General features: G+C 46.2%; 2 protein-coding genes across 2 annotated transcripts; one reads left to right on the forward strand and one right to left on the reverse strand.

Annotated features, from left to right (window-relative positions):
- Positions 1-125: 125 nt before the first annotated feature.
- On the forward strand, positions 126-9,012 carry Retsat (retinol saturase (all trans retinol 13,14 reductase)). Its single transcript, NM_026159.5, has 11 exons — positions 126-320; positions 2,497-2,679; positions 3,000-3,241; positions 4,179-4,380; positions 5,178-5,375; positions 6,390-6,509; positions 7,496-7,634; positions 7,909-8,018; positions 8,097-8,263; positions 8,398-8,557; positions 8,766-9,012. The coding sequence occupies exons 1-11, from the start codon at positions 152-154 to the stop codon at positions 8,903-8,905; spliced, it is 1,830 nt and encodes a 609-aa protein (NP_080435.3). The 5' UTR covers positions 126-151; the 3' UTR covers positions 8,906-9,012.
- Positions 9,013-9,943: 931 nt separating this feature from the next.
- Tgoln1 (trans-golgi network protein) lies at positions 9,944-18,524 on the reverse strand. The gene is made up of 4 exons (NM_009443.3): positions 18,201-18,524; positions 17,048-17,973; positions 15,596-15,679; positions 9,944-13,634 (listed from the first exon to the last, which is right to left on the reverse strand). Exons 1-4 carry the CDS (start codon positions 18,244-18,246, stop codon positions 13,629-13,631), a joined length of 1,062 nt encoding a protein of 353 aa, NP_033469.1. The 5' UTR covers positions 18,247-18,524; the 3' UTR covers positions 9,944-13,628.
- Positions 18,525-22,306: the final 3,782 nt, after the last annotated feature.

Raw genomic sequence — 22,306 nt, forward strand, 5'->3', positions numbered from 1 at the left:
TCTTCATCAGTTTTGAGCAGGCGTGAGTCAAAATGCTTCGGCTCCTCCAAGTCTGGTATTACTCCAAGGACGAACTAGAGGGGCGGGGCCTCAGCTATAAAAGCCGAGCTCAGCGGGGAAAGGACGCGGTCTTCCGAGCCCTGGCAGCAACATGTGGATCACTGCTCTGCTGCTGGCCGTGCTGCTGCTGGTGATCCTCCACAGGGTCTACGTGGGCCTTTACGCTGCAAGTTCCCCGAACCCCTTCGCCGAGGATGTCAAGCGACCGCCTGAACCCCTGGTGACCGACAAGGAGGCTAGGAAGAAAGTTCTCAAACAAGGTCAACTGATGGGTTTCAGGCCTGCTCTCGGGCCTTCTGCTCATGTCTCCCCATTAGTAAAGTGCTGGGAAAACTTCTCTTGCACACAGAGGTTCCATAATTTAGTGTTCTTTGCTTCTGAAAGGGTGCAGGCATTACCCTTGGCACGCCAAATTCCAGCCCCGCCAGTTGGAATCTTTTCAGCTCACGGCTTACACAGAATAAGAGACCTTTCCCCTACTTGGGTCTGGAGCCAACTTTTCCCTATACTTCTGTGCATGCTCGGGGGCACAGGGAAGCAGCACTGAAAGTTTTCCTAACAAGCGGGTTGCAGGCAAAATGTAGTCCAGTTCATAGAACTGAAGCTTGATAATAACTTCGGAATTTCAGTACTGGCTAGGGATAAGAACTCCACTCTCCAGTGAACCATCTCTAAAGCACGTGTAGAGTGCTCCCAAGGTTTGTGTTTTTGAGACTGGTCTCACTTTTGTACTGGAGTTGGCTTTGAACTCTCTTCGCAGCCCAGGCTCAAACCCGGAGCAGCCCTCTTCTTCTGTCCCCAGCATGATGAGATAGATTACAAGCATGCACCAGCATGTCTGCCTTTCAACGTTTTACGGAAGTGTTGGAGCTGGGCATAGTGGTGCAACAATTTAATTCCAGTTTGGACTACACAATGAGACCCTGTCTAAATGCACACATCAAACCCCAAAACAACCAAAACCCCCAAATGCAAAACTTTCAAAAAACAAACAAGGATCACCTCTTTGACCTCCAGGAGCCTCTGACTTGTAAATTTTAGCCAAGCCTAGGCTAGCCTTAACTGCACTATTTTTTGGGGACTGACTTTGAACTCCTGATCCTTGTGCCTCTACTTCCTAAGAGGCACCACACCCAGTTATTTTATTATTGTTATTGTTTGTGGATTGGGGGAGAGGCAGGTCTCATACTTGTAGCCCAGGCTAGCTTATAACTTGCTATACAGGACAAGTGTGTCTCAAATTCACAGTGATTCTCCAACCACCATCAGCAAGAGATTACAAATGGTGGGATTACAGATGTGAGCCACCATGGCTTGGATGGAGATTTTTTTTTTATTTTATTTTTTTTAGTTTTTAGTTGTTTGAGACAGTGTTTCTCTCTATAGTTCTAGATGTCCTGGAACTTGCTATTGCTATATAGACCAGGCTGGCCTTGAACTCACTGAGATCCTCCCACCTCAGCCTCCTGAGTGCTGAGACTAAAGCTGTGAACACTTGGCCTTGGGCAATGATGTTTAATGAGCAGATTTACTGGACATAGTGGCACATTCCTGTGATCCCAGCGCTGGGGAGGAAAAGACAGGTGGATCTCTACATAGGGAGTTCCAGCCCAGTTAGGGCTACATGTGTAGTGAAACCGTGTGTCTTAAAAAACACGAATCAATAAAATCAAAGAAAGTAAGTAAATAAAGGAGGAAAGGAAGTAAAAGACTGGGAGAAAACAACAAATCCCAGGTCTTGTGTTGACCGTGCATTCCAGTTTGGTTCTGTGAGGTTCCCGGCACACCAACCTTCCTCCTTTTCTGAGGCTGGTGCTGTGACCTCTCAGAGTAGCAGCCTCTGAGCAGCTCTGCCTGCTCCACCTCCGTTGGCACTCAGAGACCTTGCTTCTTCCAAAGAAACCCAGTTCCCTGAACCACCAGCGTCCCCAGCCCCCACCCTGAGCCTTATTGCCTTTTCTTTCCTCGCTTGCATTCACAGAACTGACGTTACAGCCCTGTGCAGTTGCCATCTTTCTGGTTTTGTTCTACAGTAGCTAGCTGAGTCAGTCCTACTTCCTTTGAAAGGTATCAAATCCCTCAAGTACACTGTAGGGGTTAAGACTCATCACTGCTTAACCTGCCTGTCTGGTCCGAGGTATTCCCTGGTAGAATGTTTTGAGACATCTTAGTCAAGAGTAAATAAACTACCTTAAAAGAAAGGTCTGCCTTCCCTCTTGTTTTGAGACTGGGTCTAACGAGCCCAGGCTGGCCTCCTGTGGGATGATCTTGGCCTCCTAATGCACCTTTCAAGTGCTCCCATCACAGGAGTACACCACCATGCCCAGCAGCCGTAGAGACTTCTTACCGAGTACACGTTAGAGAAGGACCCCGGCTTCTTTGACTTGACTTTCCTGCCCTCGTCTGAGAAGCTCACCCTTCTCCTCCCTTCTACAGCTTTCTCAGTCAGCCGAGTACCAGAGAAGCTGGATGCAGTGGTGATCGGCAGCGGCATTGGGGGACTGGCCTCAGCTGCGGTTCTAGCTAAAGCTGGCAAGAGAGTCCTTGTGCTGGAACAACATACCAAGGCGGGCGGCTGTTGTCATACCTTTGGGGAAAATGGCCTTGAATTTGACACTGGTAAGGCTTGTGTGGGAAAGGGTTAGGAGCATGGCCTTGTCTTTAGATGGCTAATAACACACACTATTGAGTGACATGGGGGCATTTTAATGTTTGGAGGTCTCAACTTCTCTCTGGGCACCTCCATTTCTGTCCGATGGCCTAGTTACTGGGCAAGCATTGGGTGGTATATGTTCTGATTTGTTTCTTATAGAAAGGGTGGGCAGCCCCCCTCTGGACATGAACATAGCCAAGCAGGACAACCTCTTCCTTACTTGGCATATTTCCAGGGCCCAATCCCTTTTATCTCTATATCTCCTTTCCTTTGCACCTCCCAACAGGAATTCATTATATTGGACGAATGCGGGAGGGCAACATTGGCCGTTTTATCTTGGACCAGATCACTGAAGGGCAACTGGACTGGGCCCCCATGGCCTCCCCTTTTGACTTGATGATACTAGAAGGGCCCAATGGCCGAAAGGAGTTCCCCATGTACAGTGGGAGGAAAGAATACATCCAGGGCCTTAAGAAGAAGTTCCCCAAGGAAGAAGCTGTCATTGACAAGTACATGGAGTTGGTTAAGGTAGTATGCACCATGATTAGCATCCCTAGTTTATTTCCAACAAGACTGGCCTTTTCATTAGTGAAGAAACTGGTGGGGTAGGAGGAGAGGGCTGAGTTGGGGAGGCAGGAAGGAATGGTCATGTCTGTCCTGGTTCCAGTGTAAGCTTGTGTTTGCCTGTGCCCTGCTTGGCTCCCCAGCTGCAGTCCTCACACTGGCCTCTAGATGGTACCCTTGCTAAGTCAGGCTTTGAGGAAGTTAGATGTCCTCTGAGATATGCCAGACTTTTGTGTATTTGAGGTAGAGTCTCACAATGCTGCCCTGGCTGGTCTGGAACTCAGCAGAGATCCACCTGCCTCTGCCGAGCATATGAAATCATAACCTGCTTTCTGGACCAGGATGTTTGGAAGGAATCTGAATGCTGGGGATGTGGCTCAGGCTTAGCACATACAACTCTGAATTATATCCCAAGCACCTTAGCATCTGGATATGATGGTGTAGCCTGTAATCCCAGCATTGGGGAGGCAGAAGCAGGAAGTTCAGGAGTTCAAGGTCACTGGAATATTTGGAACTCTCTATATAAAAGAAAAACAATACTTTTTGGAGCATGAAATGGAAGAGCAAATAGTCTCATTTGAGTGCGAAGAATGAGAAAAACTCAGGACCCATTTTGTTGTTGTTTTGTGGTGAGGAAGACAGCTCTACTACATAGTCCTGGCTTCTATGTCAGTGTATAGCTCTGGTTGCCCTTAAACTCATGGCAATCCTCCTGCTGTAGCATCTCAACTGTTGGGATCACAGGCCTGAGTCTGATCACACACACCATGCCTAAAAAAAATTTTCAAGTCCAAAAATTCTGAGTAAGTGTTGCTGGGCTGGCAGTCAGCGCTGACTGCTGCAGCAGTAACTAGGCTCCAGCACCCCAGAGCTGAGACTCACTTTACCTTTTTTATCCCAGGTGGTGGCCCGTGGAGTCTCTCATGCAGTTCTACTCAAGTTCCTCCCATTGCCCTTGACTCAGCTCCTCAGCAAGTTTGGGCTACTGACTCGTTTCTCTCCATTCTGCCGAGCGTCTACGCAGAGCCTAGCTGAAGTCCTGCAGCAGCTTGGGGCTTCCCGTGAGCTCCAGGCTGTTCTCAGCTACATCTTCCCCACTTACGGTGGGTGGCTATAGCCCAGGCTTTTCTAGGCTACTGCTCTCCCAGCTTTGGTCTTTCTTTCCCATCTGCCTAACTGAGACAGGCTAGAATAGCCCCAGGCCTGCAGGAGTTTGTGGATCAGGGCTGAGAAGTCTGACCCATGTTGGACTCTGGTAAAAATGATTTATTATTTACTTTATGGAACGTTATCTTTTGTTCTTCTCTCTTGTATCTTTTCTTCTTCTTCTGTTTTGTTTTCTCTTCCTTTTTGAAGACAAGGTCTTCCAGGCAAGCTTTGAACTCTTGTAGTTGAGGATGTCCTTAAATTCCTTATCCTTCTGCCTCTACCTTCCTAGTGCTAGGTATGTGCCACCATGTCTGGGGTATGTGGTGCTGGAGATCAAATCCAGGCTTTCATGCATGTTAGGAAGACATCCAGCTGAGCCCACCCAAGTGCATTTTCTCCCTGTCCCCTACACCTCCAGGAAAAGTTTTGACTTTGCTCAGGCTGGTCTAGATCTCTCCGTAGCTTAGTATGGCTTTGAATCAATGATCCTTCTGGTGTAGCTTTTGAGTGTGAGATTATAGGCATGTACACTGCTCAAGGTTGATTTTTCTCTTTAGCCAACAGTGTCAGTGACTTCTTTGGTCTTGGAAGCATAATGGTTTTATATTCCACTAAGCTCATTACCTACCCTGGGCCTTTGGGAGCATTCTCATCCTAGGATGGACTCTTGTGGTCCCTCACAGGAAGCCCTATTTCTTCCTGAATGGTGCCAAATGACCACTATGCTCATCTTCTTTCCTTCATCCTGTAGGAGTAACTCCCAGCCACACCGCCTTTTCCTTGCATGCTCTGCTGGTTGACCACTACATACAAGGGGCATATTACCCTCGAGGGGGTTCCAGTGAGATCGCCTTCCATACCATCCCTTTGATTCAGCGGGCCGGGGGCGCTGTCCTCACCAGGGCCACTGTACAGAGTGTGCTGCTGGACTCAGCTGGGAGAGCGTGTGGTAAGAGATCTGTACTGGGCTGTGGGGTCAGTGGGCTGGGGTGGAAGCCAGCCTGTTTATGCACGGTAAGAGGCTGGCGTCTGAGCCGGTGAGATAGCTCAGTGGATAAATGGTCTAGTCACTCACTAAACCTGATGATCCCCACAGCCTACATGGTGGAAGGAGAGAACTCTGGCAAGTTGTCCTCTGACCTCCACACATGGGCTGTAGCACTCCTACCCCCACCCCCCCCACACACACACACAATGAAGGAATCAAACTACAATTCTTACAAAAGGTCAGGTCTGACATAATGGTTTTGTGAGTGGCCAGAGATGAGGTTGGACACACAGGCTTCAGTACATCACAGAAGCCTTGGTGTTTCATGAAGGTTGAGTCATCTGGGGAGTACTGTAGATGTGGAACTTGGCAGCAGGGAAGGAGGGGCTGGGACTCCATAGAGCCAGTGTTCTTGGGACGGCAGGGCGTGGCTAAGGTAAGTCCATATGGGTGGGTAAGAAGAGCTAGAGAGGGCAAGCACAGAAGCATTTGAGGCAAGGGCTAAGTGACTTTGCAGTGTGCCTGGGACCTGCTTTGGCTGGAGGAACTTCTAGGTCTGAGAAAACAGGGCCTACCCTAGGAGACATCTGGATAGTGTGGCTATAGACAGAACTAATATTTTGAGGCAGGATTTCATGTGTTTCAGGCTATCCTCAAACTCACTAGCTAGCTGAGGCTGACCTTCGAATTCCTGATTATATGGCGTCTACCTCCTACATGCTAGGATTGCAGGAACATGTCATCATGCTGCGACTACAGCTAATGCTTTGAGAGAAATGTATTTCACACTTTCCTGGGTTGTGTTTGTTTTATGGTGGGTATGGGGTGCACGGAACCTAGGGCTTCATACATGTTAGACAAGCGCTTTCCACCTGAGCTGTATTCCTAGCCCTTAAGAGGGATCTAGAGAATGGTATAGGTCTTTTTTGTTTCCACAGAGCTCATAGAAGCTCAGCCAAATTCTTGTGCCTGCAGGTGTCAGTGTGAAGAAGGGACAAGAGCTGGTGAACATCTACTGCCCAGTTGTCATCTCCAATGCGGGAATGTTCAATACCTATCAGCACTTGTTGCCAGAGACTGTCCGCCATCTGCCAGGTAAAAGACTGATCTTTTGAACTAATATTTCATCTGTGAAGCTTACATGCCCAGCTGGGTGGGCTCCCCTCTCCTTGGGCAGTCCGCTAGCTGTCTCTCTCTAGTCTGTGCTACCAGGAACATAGCATTTATATTTGGGGAATCTAGGACTACAGGGGAAGAGGAGCCCTTCACAGAGGCAGTGGCAGAGCTCTGAGGACTCTGTTTTGTCAGATGCAAATGTCTATCTTGTACTTCCGGGCTGAAAAACACAACCCTGTATATTTGCTTTCCTTTGCCAGAGAAACCAGGGCTTTAATAGAAAAGACTCAGTTAAATGGCAGACAAGAGCTAGGGATGAAGTTCAGTTGGTTAGAGTGTTTGCATCAGCCCTGGGTTTACCTAGAGCCAGGTAAGACAACTAGAGTGGATTTGGCTGTAATCCTAGCACTCAAGAGGTGTTGGCGGGAAGATAAGAAATTCAAGGTCACCGTTGGCTACACAAGACCCTGCCTCAACAAACAAAGGCCACTGAGATGGTTCAGAGTGTAAAGTCTTTGCTGCTAAATCCCCAGAGTGGAAGAAGATAGTTGTCTTCTGGCTTCTTGCACATCTAGACAGACCTTTATCCATATACATCTATAATTAACGAAACATCTAAATGTATAAAGAGGAGGGTTGGAACAGCCTGATTGTCCAGAGGTGCTGTGAGTTAGCTCTGCTCTGAATCAGCAGGAAGCCAGCACCTATGACTAAGGGGACATGGGGCAGAGGTGGTAGAGTTGGAAGGAATCTGAGGCTACATCTCACATAGCCAGGACGAGACTTAAGAGCAGGTCTCTGCCAGGATCCTATAGAAATAGTTATAAAACCGGCCAGGTCTCTGTCCCAGCTGGCAGCTGAGGATCGAGCTACAGATCAGAAAAGGGAACATCCTGAGGCTATCCTGACAGGGGTGGCTGTCTGGCTGTAACTCCTGCACAGCAATCCTCACTGGCTCTCTGCAGATGTGAAGAAGCAGCTGGCGATGGTAAGGCCTGGTCTGAGCATGCTCTCAATCTTCATCTGTCTGAAAGGCACCAAGGAGGACCTGAAGCTTCAGTCCACCAACTACTATGTTTATTTTGACACAGACATGGACAAAGCGTAAGATGTGAGGGGTGGGGAAGACTGATAGTGTTGGGCCTCATCCCACAAGGTCCTGCTTCCACCCTCCACACGGTTCTAGGAATGAGAAGGATGTGTTTTGAGGGAGGAGGTGCAGTCTCTAATGGACTTCTAGAAAGGCTTTCTACACCAAAGCCGTGCTGTTTTCTCCCTTGTGGGAAGTCCCTGGAGATGAGCCTTTGTTTGGGTAGTGCTGGTGGCTTTGAGGAAGAGGCCTAAAGATTGGCAGTCACGCCCCCTCCCTCATCCACAGGATGGAGCGCTATGTCTCTATGCCCAAGGAAAAGGCTCCAGAACACATTCCCCTTCTCTTCATTGCCTTCCCATCAAGCAAGGATCCAACCTGGGAGGAGCGATTCCCAGGTAGGGCTTGAAGTCCAGGGAAGTTGGGTGTAGGGCAAGGCAGGGCCAAATAGCAATAACATGGCCTTATACCCACAGACCGATCCACAATGACTGCGCTGGTACCCATGGCCTTTGAATGGTTCGAGGAGTGGCAGGAGGAGCCAAAGGGCAAGCGTGGTGTTGACTATGAGACCCTCAAAAATGCCTTCGTGGAAGCCTCTATGTCGGTGATCATGAAACTGTTCCCACAGCTGGAGGGCAAGGTAGGGGCTGACATACAGTGCTGGAGGTGACAATGCATCCCTTAACTGTCTTCTTCCATACAGGGACAAAGCCTGCGGTAACAAGAGTCCCACAGTCCCTTGTTCACCCTTGCCTTGCCCTTTTGTTTCCTCAGGTGGAGAGTGTGACTGGAGGGTCACCACTGACCAACCAGTACTATCTGGCTGCACCCCGAGGAGCTACCTATGGAGCTGACCATGACTTGGCTCGGCTGCATCCTCATGCAATGGCTTCCATAAGAGCCCAAACCCCCATCCCCAACCTCTACCTGACAGGTACACTGCCTCACTTTGCCAGAATCTGGACTTCCCTGGCATAGTCTTCTGTTCTCGTCCTCAAGCCTACACCAGGAGCTGGGCTGCCTTGGCTATTGTCCTGGGTTCTATCTGAGGCTGTCTCTCTTTGGGTGGCCTTGATATGGAGGGATGAACACAAGAACCCTTGTTACCCCCATCTTCATGGGTCACTGCTTTTGCTTTCTAGGCCAAGATATCTTCACCTGTGGGCTGATGGGGGCCCTGCAGGGGGCCTTGCTGTGCAGCAGTGCCATCCTGAAACGGAACTTGTACTCAGATCTGCAGGCTCTTGGCTCAAAGGTCAAGGCACAAAAGAAGAAGATGTAGTCCGTTCAGAGAAGAGCCAGAGGAAAGGCACCTCCCCAACTTCTCGTGGTGTCCTCCCTCCTACAGCAATTCCTTGCACATATAAACAAAAACCATTTTGTTTCTGATTAGTGTTGTTAAGTCAAGAGTTCTTTACCTTGCATTCTACTTAAGGCCTAGTGTGAACTACATAGCCTTGATGCCTCATGAAGAATGCTCCCATGCCTTTCCTACACCCAACTCCAAGCTATGGTCAGGCACCCAGAACCCCTGGGGTGTTGGCTACTGGAATAGGTTGGTTCAGTCCTACCCTGAAGCTTTTTGTTCCTCCTCACTCTCGTGTTGTGATGCTCTATACATGGAAAAGTGTGGGCTTGGAGTAGCAACTCTCTCAAAGTGCCAGACCTAAGAAAACCCTCAGGTCTAAGTTTTATCCTGATAGAAGTGGGTTAAAGGAACACACCAAAAGATACCACTGCCGATGAACCAAGCCTAGACACGGCATTTGTAGTTGCTGGCACATAGTCAAACTGAGTTACGAGGCTGGGCAGTGCTGGCACCGGCCTTTAACCCCAGCACTCAGAAGGCAGGGGCAGACAGAGCTCTGTGAATCTGAAGCCAGAACTAGTTTATGAAGCAAGTCCAGGGCAGCCAGAGCTCTGTTATACAGAGAAACCCTGTCTTGAAAAACAAAACAAAACAAAACAAAACCTGAGTATTGTTTTCTAAAATGCTTGGAGTCAGAATTCTTTCAGATTTTGTAGTATTTGCATACACATGAGATAACCTGGGGAATGGGTCCCAGAACTAAACCACAAATTCATTTGTTTCATATGTATAGACCAGGCACAACATCTTATGTAATACTTTGAAAAACTGAGCATTCTGACCTGTCACATGAGTCCATGCTATAATTTAAAAAGCTTGCTTTGATTTCAGAATAGGGATGCTTTACCTATATGAGTAAATGAGAAGGTGGATAAAAATTAAAAACCTTTCACTTATGTTAAACAAGTGCTAATTTTAGTCTGTTTAAATATAGTATTAATACATGTAATGTTTCAATGCTTTGATATCTGAAATTTATTGATTTCTGTTCAATAATGACATGAAACTATGCTATGATTCCATTTACAGAAGCTCAGTAAAATATACTGAAAAATACTTACTATACCACAGTAAGCTTTAAAAAAAATAAAATTAAGCCATTACAGTTAAGTTACAAAAAAGGTGACAATACCAAACATGGCTAACAGTAGCAATCTAACTGGGAACACAAGACAAGGAAAAAAATTTCAACATTCACTCACTTAACATGGTAGTCTGAATTAAATTCCTAACAGTGTGAGGAGGCCAGCTTCATGGGTAGTTTGCTATGCTATGCAAGCTGAGATCCAAACTCACAGTTTCTAAGCTAAAATACTTAGTATCACATCTGAGCAGGGAACAAAACAAACTGAGCCATCTTGATGTATTTAAATTTCAACATCTCTTTACAGCTTTCTGCTTTTTTTTTTTTTTTTTTTTTTGAGACAAGCTATCATTGTGTAACTTTGGCTGCCTAAACTTGGTATTCTAGACTAGGCTGGCCTCATACTCAGAGATCCTTCTGCCTCTGACTCTTGAGTGCTAGGATTAAAGGCATGCATCACCACGCCTGACTCTTTACAGCTTTCTTAAGGCAATGCCAAACAGAACCCTCCTAGTAAGCAGTTTTGAGAAACTATGGTACAGGGCCTGGCACACCCTTCTCTGCTTTCGAACGGCTCATGATATGTGCAAAGCATACCATGCCCCGAAGAAAAGAGAAAGTGCATCCCTACCAGAGGAACTCTGAAGGGCACAGAGCTCTGTTTCTAGGGGAAACATGTTAGCACATTTTGTTAGTTGTTGTCCAGAGCTGGCTTCTTTAGTCCACAGCAGGAAAACAAACTATTAACAGTTATACCTCAAGCAGCTTCCCCTTAAGAAATTGCCCTTTAGCCAAACACTGAGGAGAGCAAGCTCAGAAAAGTCCACAAGAGTGCTACTTGAGACTTCATATGCTTCTTACATGCCAACCCAATCCCTGGTATAGACACCTCAGCTGGACCATTGCCACACACTCTAGCAAATATGCTTCAAGTATTCTACCTTCAAAAAACAAAACAAAACAAAACTCCTAAAAAGAACTTTTCTTTGGTGGGAACCATTTCCTTCAGTGCAACTTCTCAAGTGAACACAAATTCTACTGTACTCTGTCAGCACAAGGAACATGTCAGCAGCCAAAAGAGGGTGAGGAGACTCTGGCAATCCTTCACATGTCTGTCCACTCACTGTCAATCTTTGTTGCTAAAAATCAATTTTCCTTCCGGTCCTTCAAGAGCAAAAGCCAACAAGTATAAGGTCATAGCAAACAGTATCCAGGAAGAGCTATGTGAGCCCCAGTTTCAGCTACACCTCCAACAAGAAATTTGACCCCTAAGGTCTCTGGCTGATAGAACAATGACAATGGCTGTCTCTCAGAGCTTAGTTTTCTTGGGGGGAGATCACAGAACATCAGAACTATGTCACACTGAAGTTCCAAGATGAGAGTGACAGTAAGCTATCAGTGTGGAATGGAAGGACCACTATGCATATTCCAAGCACAAGGGCCTGAGAAGGCTGGAAGAAGGGGACAGCCTAACCATAGAGCAACCCCGAAAAGCTGTGATACAAAGACACGAGGAGGGCAGAGGCAGAGACGGAGTGAGTGTCGCAGTGCAGCCAAGGAGGAATCTGTAGTCTAGATTATAACCTCAGACAGAAGCTTCAGACCGGGGCACATTCTGGAATGATCAATGTTTCCAAAACTGGTAAGGTCAATTCAGCTGGTTCCTAAAAATTAGCGGAGAGTATACCTAGATAATTTCTTTAAAAAAAAAAAAGTGGACTTCTGTGATGATAAAAATGTTTTTAGTTTATAGTGTGGAGTTTTCAGATGATTAGAGAAAGTGAAGGATAGATAGAGAAACGTAATAGATACAAGAGAGAAACTCTGGTTGTGTGACAAGCAGACAACGTGGCTGAGTTATTTAGCAGAACTGGGTTCTTGGGAAGGAGGCCAAAAAAAACATGAGCGTCACAGAGAGGATAAAGAATGGATGGATTTATTGAGACAGTCAAAGCAACAGAGACCTGGGTACCCTCCTCCATCCCCATGAGATAAGGCAAAGGATAATTTGCAAGAGACAACCAGAATGTCAACATGCATAGGCCCCGGCATCCAACATTATTACCAAGGGTTACAAGCTGTGAAAATGAGCTGCTGAATTTGGTGATCTGTTAACTGAGTAAACCTTGAGAAACAGGAGGAAATCAGACCAAGGCAACCCTGCAAATGTCAGGAAGAGGATGGAAGGCAATAGAAGCAACACCAACTAGAACAGGATAGGTATGGGCGTGCATACAGGCTATAAGGAAGGTGTTCATTCAGAGATGTACAAACAGGTCTATAGAGAGGAAGAAAAAATGGAAGTGGGGAACTAAAGAGGTGTTAGGAAAAGCTAAAGGAGACTGAAAAAGGCTTGGAAAAAAGTAACAGACTTGTGGACAGCTGAGACAATAGTAGCCATGGCCTTATTTCTAGAATGCCACCTGCCAAGAATACATACTTCAATTTCAAGCCCATGCTGCAGTCAGCACTGGAAAAGACCTCCAAGACCATTGCTTCCTTAGACTGATTTCCCCAACAGCACAGGACTCATACTTTTCTTCTTCTCGTTCTCTCTGCATCCCTGAGATTAGCTGAGACTTTTCTCTCTTTAGGCGTAACCATACAGACTGGAATAAAACGCTAGACACAGCATAATCCAAGACATCTTCAGTTATCTCAGGGAACCTATTTAGTTTCCTACAGTTTCATGACCAGATATGACAGGATAGGAAAGATTTTCCTTATTCCCTGCACATCTTAAACAGCAAGGAGGAGTGTGAAGAATGCAGTTAGTTTCTAAATATCTATCTACTGCGGGCAATAAAAGCAAAACTCAATTTGTAGAAAACCTCTTTCCTGCATACTAAATCCCTCCTATGTGTTTTCTTCCACAAAGCATGAACCTGTCCCTTTCCAGGAAGTTCCTATTGGGGTGAATGTATGCAAGAACACACTTGTTCAATGATCATTTTTTTAAAAAATCCCATCAAACAGTGATTTTACTTTCAGAAGCCTCGAGTCCCTTTTATGCTAGTACAACTAGCATGCAAACTTTCAGAGAAATATACAGACTATCAGATGGACCAGACTTTAACACTCTTTAACCTGCTAGTTTGGTTTGCAGCTGAGCCTTCTGTAGAGAATAAGTATTCAACCCCATCTCTGCCCATCAGTATCCCACATAACCATCTACATCTTGTCTAGAAAGCACCTCTCTACAGTTTGCGCCTAGAGTTGCAAAGATAAAGAGGCTGTGGAAAGGTGGTCCATTGTGTGGCCTGCCTAAGGTGGGGTCTTCCTTTGGTCACATCCATTTTTCCATGTGCTTCTTCCGTTTGCACTCCAAGGAAGAAAGGATGATGGAACACGTCAGCATACAAGGAACACAAAAGTAAATAAAACATCACCAGAGGAGAGTGTCATCAAAGTGCCGGTGCAAAACCTGAAGCTATCCCATCTCTGCCAGCCCAGACTTGCCACCAAACCCCAGAGGAGGTCACAGTCTTTTCATTTCTCTTCATTGGGAACAAATCAGCAGGGAGGACACGGTTCTTGCAGACAAAGTAAAGATCAAAGCTGAAACGAGAACAACACACTCGGTTGATAACACTCATCTTTTTCAGGGAGATATGTCAGTAAGACAAAGTCATCCACCGCCATTAATAAAAGTGCAGGAGTCACAATAGTGAGTTTTAAAGTCAATTAGAAATAAGATATGGTGAGATGGCTCAGTGGGTAAGAGCACCCGACTGCTCTTCCGAAGGTCCGGAGTTCAAGTCCCAGCAACCACATGGTGGCTCACAACCATCTGTAACAAGATCTGACGCCCTCTTCTGGAGTGTCTGAGGACAGCTACAGTGTACTTACATAAAATGAATAAATAAATCTTTTAAAAAAAAAAAAAAAAAAAAAAAAAAGAAAAGAAATAAGATATGGACCTGAAAGTTGTACATTTAGCTAATATGGTGGCTCATGATCTGTAATCCCAGCACTCAGGCTGAGGCAGAAAGATCATGAATTTTAGGCCAGCAAAGATTACATCATGAGTCTTAGGCTATAGTGAGAGATTATCTCAAAATTAATTAACTAATTAAATGCTGACAGGAGAGTAAGAGGTATTCTCTTCAGCAGGGTAGCCACTGCTAAGGTGTCCATGCTCCTGGGAACAATCCCACTGAAACTCACTGGGTGACTTTTAAGAAAAGTAGGCTGGGGCTGGTGAGATGGCTTAGTGGGTAAGAGCGCCCGACTGCTCTTCCGAAGGTCCGGAGTTCAAATCCCAGCAACCACATGGTGGCTCACAACCATCCGTAATGAGATCTGACAGCCTCTTCTGGTGTGTCTGAAGACAGCTACAGTGTACTTACATATAATAATAAATAAATAAATCTTTAAAAAAAAAAAAAAAAAAAAGAAAAGTAGGCTGGAGATAGCTAAGCACCTAAGAACACTTGCTGCTCTTGCAAAGGAGTGGAGTTTGTTTCCCAGCACCTACATAGTGGCTCACAACTGTCCTTAACCTTAGTTCTAGGGATCTAACTACCTCTTCTGGCCTCTACTGGCACGAGGCACATATATGGTACACCACATTTGATGGTGAGCAGACAGAATTACTGGCTTCTACTTTATACTCTCTTATATTATTCTGAATAATTTTCATGCGTATTGCTTTCTTCCTACTAAAACAAAATTAAGGAGGAAAAAATGTTAAAGTCAATTATGAAGGAAAGTAGCAGAGCTAGAGCTAACTGTGAGGCTGACCTATTTTTGACACGTGTTCTGAGCTGAGTGGGTTACTCTATACTGCTGTGAACTCTTCCATGTAGGAACCATTCCCATCTCAGTCATCAACTGTTCTTTGTCACTGTCCTTCTTGTTGCTTAACAGAACAGAGCAGGTGCCTGTTGTAGCCACCTACTATGACTATACAGTTGTCTGTGGGGAGAACCTTCTTCAGCTCCTGCTACTGTTGGAGGGGAAAAGGCTCCTCTCCTGGCAGAGGCAGACTGGCCACAATCAGGAGGACCAGCCCACAGTGAGTTTGCTTGAGGCCTATGTGCTTCTGTGCTCATATGCTTTGAGGGAGTTGTGAGCTAGGGCTTTGCTGCCCAAAGTGTGGCCGAGCAGCCTTTGGTGATCCCGCCAAAATGAGGATGGATAGGTTCTATGCCATACTCAGTGAATCAGACTTGGCTTTTATCACAATATTCAGTGTTTATCACAGTATTTGTGTGACCAGAGCTCAAATAGTGAACAAAGTGTTTAAAAGTGTACAGAGTTACTATCAGGTGCTAGTGTTGTCTCTGAATGAAAACTTAGGAAGAAAACAGATAGAAATCACATTTCCACGCAGATCTGTTTACCTGTCAAATGTGAAAATACTGAAAGACCTCTTTATCTCTACCTTTGTAGATACATATGTAGGGTATGGATGGTCCTATTTGCCATCAAGGGCTAGGGACAATGGCTGCAGCATGCCCAGAATTGGCCCAACTGAGGCTGCATATCCCTCCTAGACCTGGCTTCTCCTTCCTTACCTTTAGGTTCAAACGTTGGTAGTCACTGGCCTTTGGCCTCCGAGTGACTTTGGATCTTTTCCCTTCCAGAGCAAAAGCAATAATCTGAGGGAAGGACAAAGAAAACAGAATAACATTTGACTCTGTAATGCTGTACTTCATTCAGTTCCTGAAATCAGAAGCACTTACCTAGATCCACAGAGAGGCCTATTTAAATCACACACACACACACACACACACACACACCCCACACACACTTTCTTTCCAGTGCTGGAGTGCAATCGTGGCATTGTGGATACTAGGCGAATGCTGTGCCAAGCATGTGATATGTGATATAGCACTATAGTAGAACAACTGTCTAGCATGCAGGTCACCTGTGTTCAACCTCCAACACCACAAAAGTAATAAATTGTAAAGATTTTAAAAGGGTTTGGTTATAACAAAATCCTTTATACTACTTAATAGGGACCAAGAGAGCAGGGTGGTGGTGATGCCTTTAATCCTAGCACTCGGGAGGCAGAGGGAGGCGGATTTCTGAGTTCGAGGCCAGCCTGGTCTACAGAGTGAGTTCCAGGGCAGCCAGGGCTATACAGAAAAACCCTGTCTTGAAAAAAAAAAAAAAAAAGGACCACGAGATGGAGGCTGAGGCCCGTGGAAATCTTTATGGCTTAACTGTGGGGCTAGAGTTAAAGGTCTACCAGTTCTTTTGCCAGAGTTCTAGGTTTAAGCAGGGTGGGGATAATTACTGATTGTTTCCTATCCACAAACACTTGCTTTGTGCCCACACATTGTTTCAACAACTTTTCTCTAATTTACTGCTCTCAACATGGACATTTAGATGTAAATGAAGAATGTACACTCTCCATTCTTTATGCCCAAAGGCTATCACAAATTGAACTCTTCAATAAGTCAAGTTACTGAAATTGTCTTCTAAATCTCATGGCTCAGTAGGAAATACAATAATTTTGTCATATAGAGTTGTTTCTAAAGTTGTTTCATGGGTAACACTTTAACCCCAAAGATGTGTACATTTGTGCAATTTCAACTCTTGTTGGTTGGCTTTCTACTTTTGGTGTTAGTAACTATGTAACTGAAAACATTCTTCCTGCCTCCAGATGGAAGATGGTTGGTATAGAAGCTAGAAATGGTAAACTATCTTAAGCCTGGAAAAGGGGGAAGAGGTCTACATATCAAGAGGCTGGGAATGATCTGAGTTCCAAGTTAGGGGAGGGGAATTACAGTTAGGTCAGGTCATGACTCACGTCCAACTTGGCACTTTACAGCAGAACTGAGAGGAAACAAGTCACATGATGAAAACACCTGATTTACAAAACTTAGTTTTATAAGCCCCAGCAGGGTCTATGGAAAAAACAAGATGATCTTAAAATTCTCAAAGCTCACAGGCAGATGAGTGACAGATAGCTGTCCATGAACAAAGAACTTAGGGTCCTGGAAATCCCAGTCCCCTCTTACCTTTCGTTTGTTGTGGTAAGCAATATAGAGGACAGCAACAAGAACAGCAGCGGTCACTAGATATGCAAAGAAGTGGCTGCTCTCTGCACTGGTGTTTCCAGAACTGTCCTTATAAAGATCATCCTTCTCATTCTTCATAGAGTCTGTAAGTGTCCCCTCTTGGTTCTCACTGGAGGAAGGGCCCGGCACCTTTTCATTCTCTTCTTCAAGTGGTGAGCCTTCTTCCGGCTCTGTGTCACCCTCTTCAATCTCCTTGGTTTCCACGTCTTCAGTAGGCTCTGAAGACTTATCTCCTTTCTCTGGCTTTAAAGAGAAGTCAGAGTCCCCTGCCAGTGTTTCCCCAGATTCAGTTTTGGAAGTAAGTGTTGGTTTTTGTCCTTTTTCAGTTGGCTGGACTTTGTCAGTCTTCGAAGTCTCCGTATCTGGGGAGATTTTGGAGGTGGGCTTGTCCAAATCAACTTTCGTGGACTTGCCAGAATCATCTTCTGTGGCCTTATTCGAACCAGCTTCTGTGGGCTTGCCAGAATCACCTCCTGTGGGCTTGCCAGAATTACCTCCTGTGGGCTTGCCTGAATCTTCTGTGGAGCTCTGATCAGACTTTTCCAGTTTGGGGTTGACTGGTGAGAGGGGCCGCGCAGTTTCGTTCAACTCGGCATCCGTTTTCTCGGGCTGCCTTCTGGAATCACCCAAACTGTGATCGGTCGCGGCGGTCCGCGGCCCAGATTCCGCCTTACTGGAAACTGCTGCCAAAGTCGTCTTGTCCTGGTCTTTTTTATCTGACTTCTGCCCCTGACCGTCGGTCGGCCTTGTAGTCTTTACCTGGTTAGAAGAAGGCAGGGGAGTGGAGGACTGTTTGGAAGGCTGATTCGGAGGATTCTGAGAGTCACCTGAGTCGGCGTCTCTCTTATAAACGGACGGCAGAGCTCCTGAAACAAACAGAAAAAACAAAAAACAAAAAACAGTAAGTCCTCGGAAGAAGAGAAGCGGGCTTGACTTCTGAGAGCCTAGCGGGGATGGCCGAATGGGAAAGCGGAGATGGCTAGAGCAGGGTCGGGCCAGACAAGAAAGACGCCGGCTCCCGTAGCGACCCACCAAGGTGAGGAATGGGGAACCTAAAGGGGAGAGTGAGCTGGGCTGGGGTGGGGGTCCTTACTCGCCACCGCGACACTCAGCAGGAGCAACGCAACCTGGAACCGCATCCTGCAGTCTGCGCTTCCGCCCTCTGATGACGTGAGAGCGGCGCACGAGATTTTCCCGAGCGTGGCCCCTCCCTTTCCGGCGGACTGTTTCTCTTCCGGCGCAGCCCCGCCTTAGGGGTGGGGCTACCGGGCGACAGCAGCCGTTGTCTGTGTGTTCCGGTAGAGTGCCGGAAGTCAAGTCCAGCTCTTTATTCCCCCCCAAGTCCCTTCTGTTTCTCAGCAGTCTGCGGGGCTCGGCGATCTCGTTCTTGTTCACTTGGCCTCGTTTTTCGGAAGCTGTTGCGACCGGCAGGTGCTGCGTCGCCTTCGCTGCTTATGATGTAGGGTCGTGGGGCCGGGCGCCTCTTTGTCGCATCCTCTGCTCGTGTTTCCAACCTCTCCGTTGCCGATGCTGCTTTCTCACTTCACAAACAAATGTACTCTCTTCAGCACTTGCCCATCTAGAAGCAAACACATTTCATCCTGATCCTAATCCCTTTCTTGGCTGTATCCAGGGCCCTCTGAATTTACCAAGGTTTTTGATTTCTTGTTTGTTCTTCTGAATTTCTATGTGTTTGAAACCATATTGCTATGTGGGCACCTGCTGCCTCCTGAGTGTTTGGGATTACAGGTGCCTCACCACGCCCCTGTTGGGCTATTTATTTATTTAAGAAATAAAATATCAAAGATTTACTATTTTTATTTGTGTATGTGTGTCTGCCACCTGTGTGTAGGTGCTCTTGGAGGCTAGATGAGGGCATCAGATGCCCTAGAGCTAGAGCTTCAAGCGTTTCAAACTCTGTGGGTGTTGGAAACTGAACTCTGTTCCTGTGGGAGAGCAACAAGCCCTGAGCCATCTCTCCAATCCAGGAAGTAAGGTACTTTGTTACTCAAACAGGAAGACCTTGAGTTTCTGATCTTCCTACTGGACTACTGGCTTGTGTCTCCAATTTATGTGGTACTAGCAATCAAATCGTGGTTCTATGCACACTAGACAAACACTCTTGTCTCATTCACCACATATATATTCTTTTTCTTTCCAAGACAGGGTTCTTCTGTTTAACAGAACTCGCTCTGTAGACCAGGCTAGCCTTGCAATCACAGAGATCCACCTACCTCTGCCTCTTGAGTGCTGGGGTTAAAGACATGCACCACCACACCACACAAGCAACACATTCTTTTTTTTTTTTTTAAGGTTTATTTTATTTATTATATGTGAGTACACTGTAGCTGTCACCAGACACTGGAAGAGGGAATCAGGTCTTGTTACAGATGATTGTGAGCCACCATATGGTTGCTGGGATTTGAGCTCAGTACCTCTGGAAGAGCAGTCAGTGGTGCTCTTAACTGCTGAGTTATCACTCCAGCCCAAGCAACACATTCTTATAATGCAAACAACAAAATAGAATTTTAAAAGAAATATACTTAAAAAAACTTTTTTTAGAGAGCCAGGTGATGGTGGGACACAACATTAGTCCCAGCACACAGGAGGCAGAGGCAGGCAAATCTCTGAATCAGGCCAGCCTGATCTACAGAGTGAGTTCCAGGATAGCCAGGGTTACACAGAGAAACTCTGTCTTGAAAAACAACAGCAACAGACATCTTTAGTGTCTAGGGAGATGGTTCAGTGCTTAAGAACACTGACTACTCTTCCGGAGGACCCACATTCCATTCCTGGAGCCCACAAGCCACCCGACAACGGTCTATAATTCCAGTTTCAGGAGACCTGACATCGTCTTTTGGCCCACAGTCACTGCACACATGAGGTGTAGAGACATACATGTCAGTAAAACATACACCCACTTTAAATGTGCTTGCTCTCTGCTCATCTGCAGATTCCTGTTTGCAGTCATTTCCTGTGTCCTCATCTATGGTAGTGCTGGATGGTTTAAACAAGTTGTCTAAAGTCATTTATGAACATTTGCCAGGCTAGGTATCTCATAAACAGTGATTTAACAAGTAGCCTCAACATCTATGTTCATTTTTTTTTCTTTGTCATTTTCGAGACAGGCTCTCATTCTGCAGTCATAACAGGCCTGGAACTCACTCCGCAGTACAGCAGACCTTGAACTGGCATCAGTCTTCCTGCCTCTGCCTTGGAAATGCTGAGATTACTGTTCTGTGCCACCATGCCGGGTTCTATGGTTCTCAATACTCTGGAGGTTTAAGATAGAGGATCTTTTAAATAGGATGTATTGTTATTTTATGTGTGTGGCTGTTTGGCCTCCGTTTATGCCTCTGCATTTTGTGCCTGACTGGGGCCAAAGGAAGCCAAAGGACACAGAGCCTCTGGAACTGGGGTTAAAGATGGCTCTGAGCCAGCATATGGGTGCTAGAAATTGCACCTGGGTCAGAAGAGCAGCCAGAGTTCTTAACCTCTCAGCAATCTCTCCAGCCTCAGAGGCCGAGGATCCTTTGAACAACCAAAATTTGGAGGCCAGTCTGAAGAACAAAGTAAGACGTGGTCTCAAACATATCTAAATAAAAAAGACTTTAATCTGATAAAGCACGAAATCTAGTGAGGCAGATAAATATCAGATAGATATTTGTCCACGTTTGCTGTAATTGGTTAATTTTGATTGTCCCCTTGATGGGATTTAGATTCATCATGGAGAGAAATCTCTGGGTGTGCCTGTAAGGGATTATCTAGGTTAGGTTAATTGGGGTGAGAAGACCCACTCTGTGTGGGGACATTAGTATTTCATGGGCTGGAGTCCTGGACAGAATAAAATGGAAAGCAAGCTGAACACAGTATACGGGGTTCATGCCTCTCTGCTTCCTGGTGATGGATTCATTGTAAACAGCTCCCTCTGCTCCTGCTGCCATGATTTCCCCACCACGATGCACTGTGTATTCTAGTCCTGCACGGCTGGAAGTTTTCAAATTTCAGGGAATAGTGCATGGCACAGATAGTTTCAGAAACAAGGGCTTTTCCTGGCACCTGAATACAAATCCCCACAATGAGCTCCTCACAGCTCCTCCCCACCCCTCTCCTCCTCCTCCCTCCTCTTACATTGCTGAGGAGAGAATAAAGATTGCAAGAGATGTGAGAAGTCCTCCAGCTTCTTCCAGGAAACGCACTGTAGCTCAGGGGTAGAGTGCTGCTTGCCTGACACATGAGAGGCACTTGGTTCAGTCTCCAGAACTAACACACACACACACACACACACACACACAATTTTATAATGTTGACTCTGCCTTGCTAGAGGAAGTGAACTGGTAAATGAATCTGTTTGTAAAAGAAAATTCTGTCTGCCTGCTTTAAGACGAATGTTTGACTAACATTTAAGGATATTGGCTTAGTGTGGGTGTGGGTGGGTGGAGAGGGCAGTGGCAAATAATTAAACCCGACCCAGTGTCCACGTTACCGGGCAGGGCAGGGGAGACGTCCTCATCACATAGAACTCCGGGGCATTTGTATTTTATCTATAAACAGTAAAAGAAGCCACTGAAGAGGTTTTAGTAGGGGCAAGGTTTCATCAGATTGGAGAATGTTTGGACATTACTCTGGTTGTTTCAGAAAGAACTGGCTTGGGGAGAAGGATCTGGGTGTTAATCATTTAGGAGATTGCTGCCATATCTCAGGTAGCGGACATGCCCAGGGAGAATGACAGGAAGTGTTCAGAGTGGAGAGGGCGCTGGGAAAGGGTACTAACTAACATTCTTCCGAGATAGATTGGAAAGGAAGGAAGCAGAGGGGAGATGGGGAGGGAGGACGAGGGTGCTTTCTCAGAGGTGGGGACCGCCAGTGGAGAGCCAGGGGTGGTGGACTGGCAGATAGGAAATGAATTTGCTTCTGGCCACTTGCTTATTACTTTGGCTTTTCTTCTCTTAGGATGATTGTGATAGCCAAGAGGAGAGAGGCCAGGATGGAAGTGTGAGCGTGCAGCACAAATACAGGAGCCATTTTCCTTTTTTTTTTTTTTATTTTGTTTTTGTTTTTTTTTTGTTTTTCGAGACAGGGTTTCTCTGTGTAGCCCCAGCTGTCCTGAAACTCACTCTGTAGACCAGGCTGTCCTCGAACTCAGAAATCCTCCTGCCTCTGCCTCCCAAGTGCTGGGATTAAGGGCGTGCGCCGCCG

The sequence above is a fragment of the Mus musculus genome, chromosome 6 (assembly GCF_000001635.26).
Source record: "Mus musculus strain C57BL/6J chromosome 6, GRCm38.p6 C57BL/6J".
Classification (NCBI taxonomy): Eukaryota; Metazoa; Chordata; class Mammalia; order Rodentia; family Muridae; genus Mus; species Mus musculus.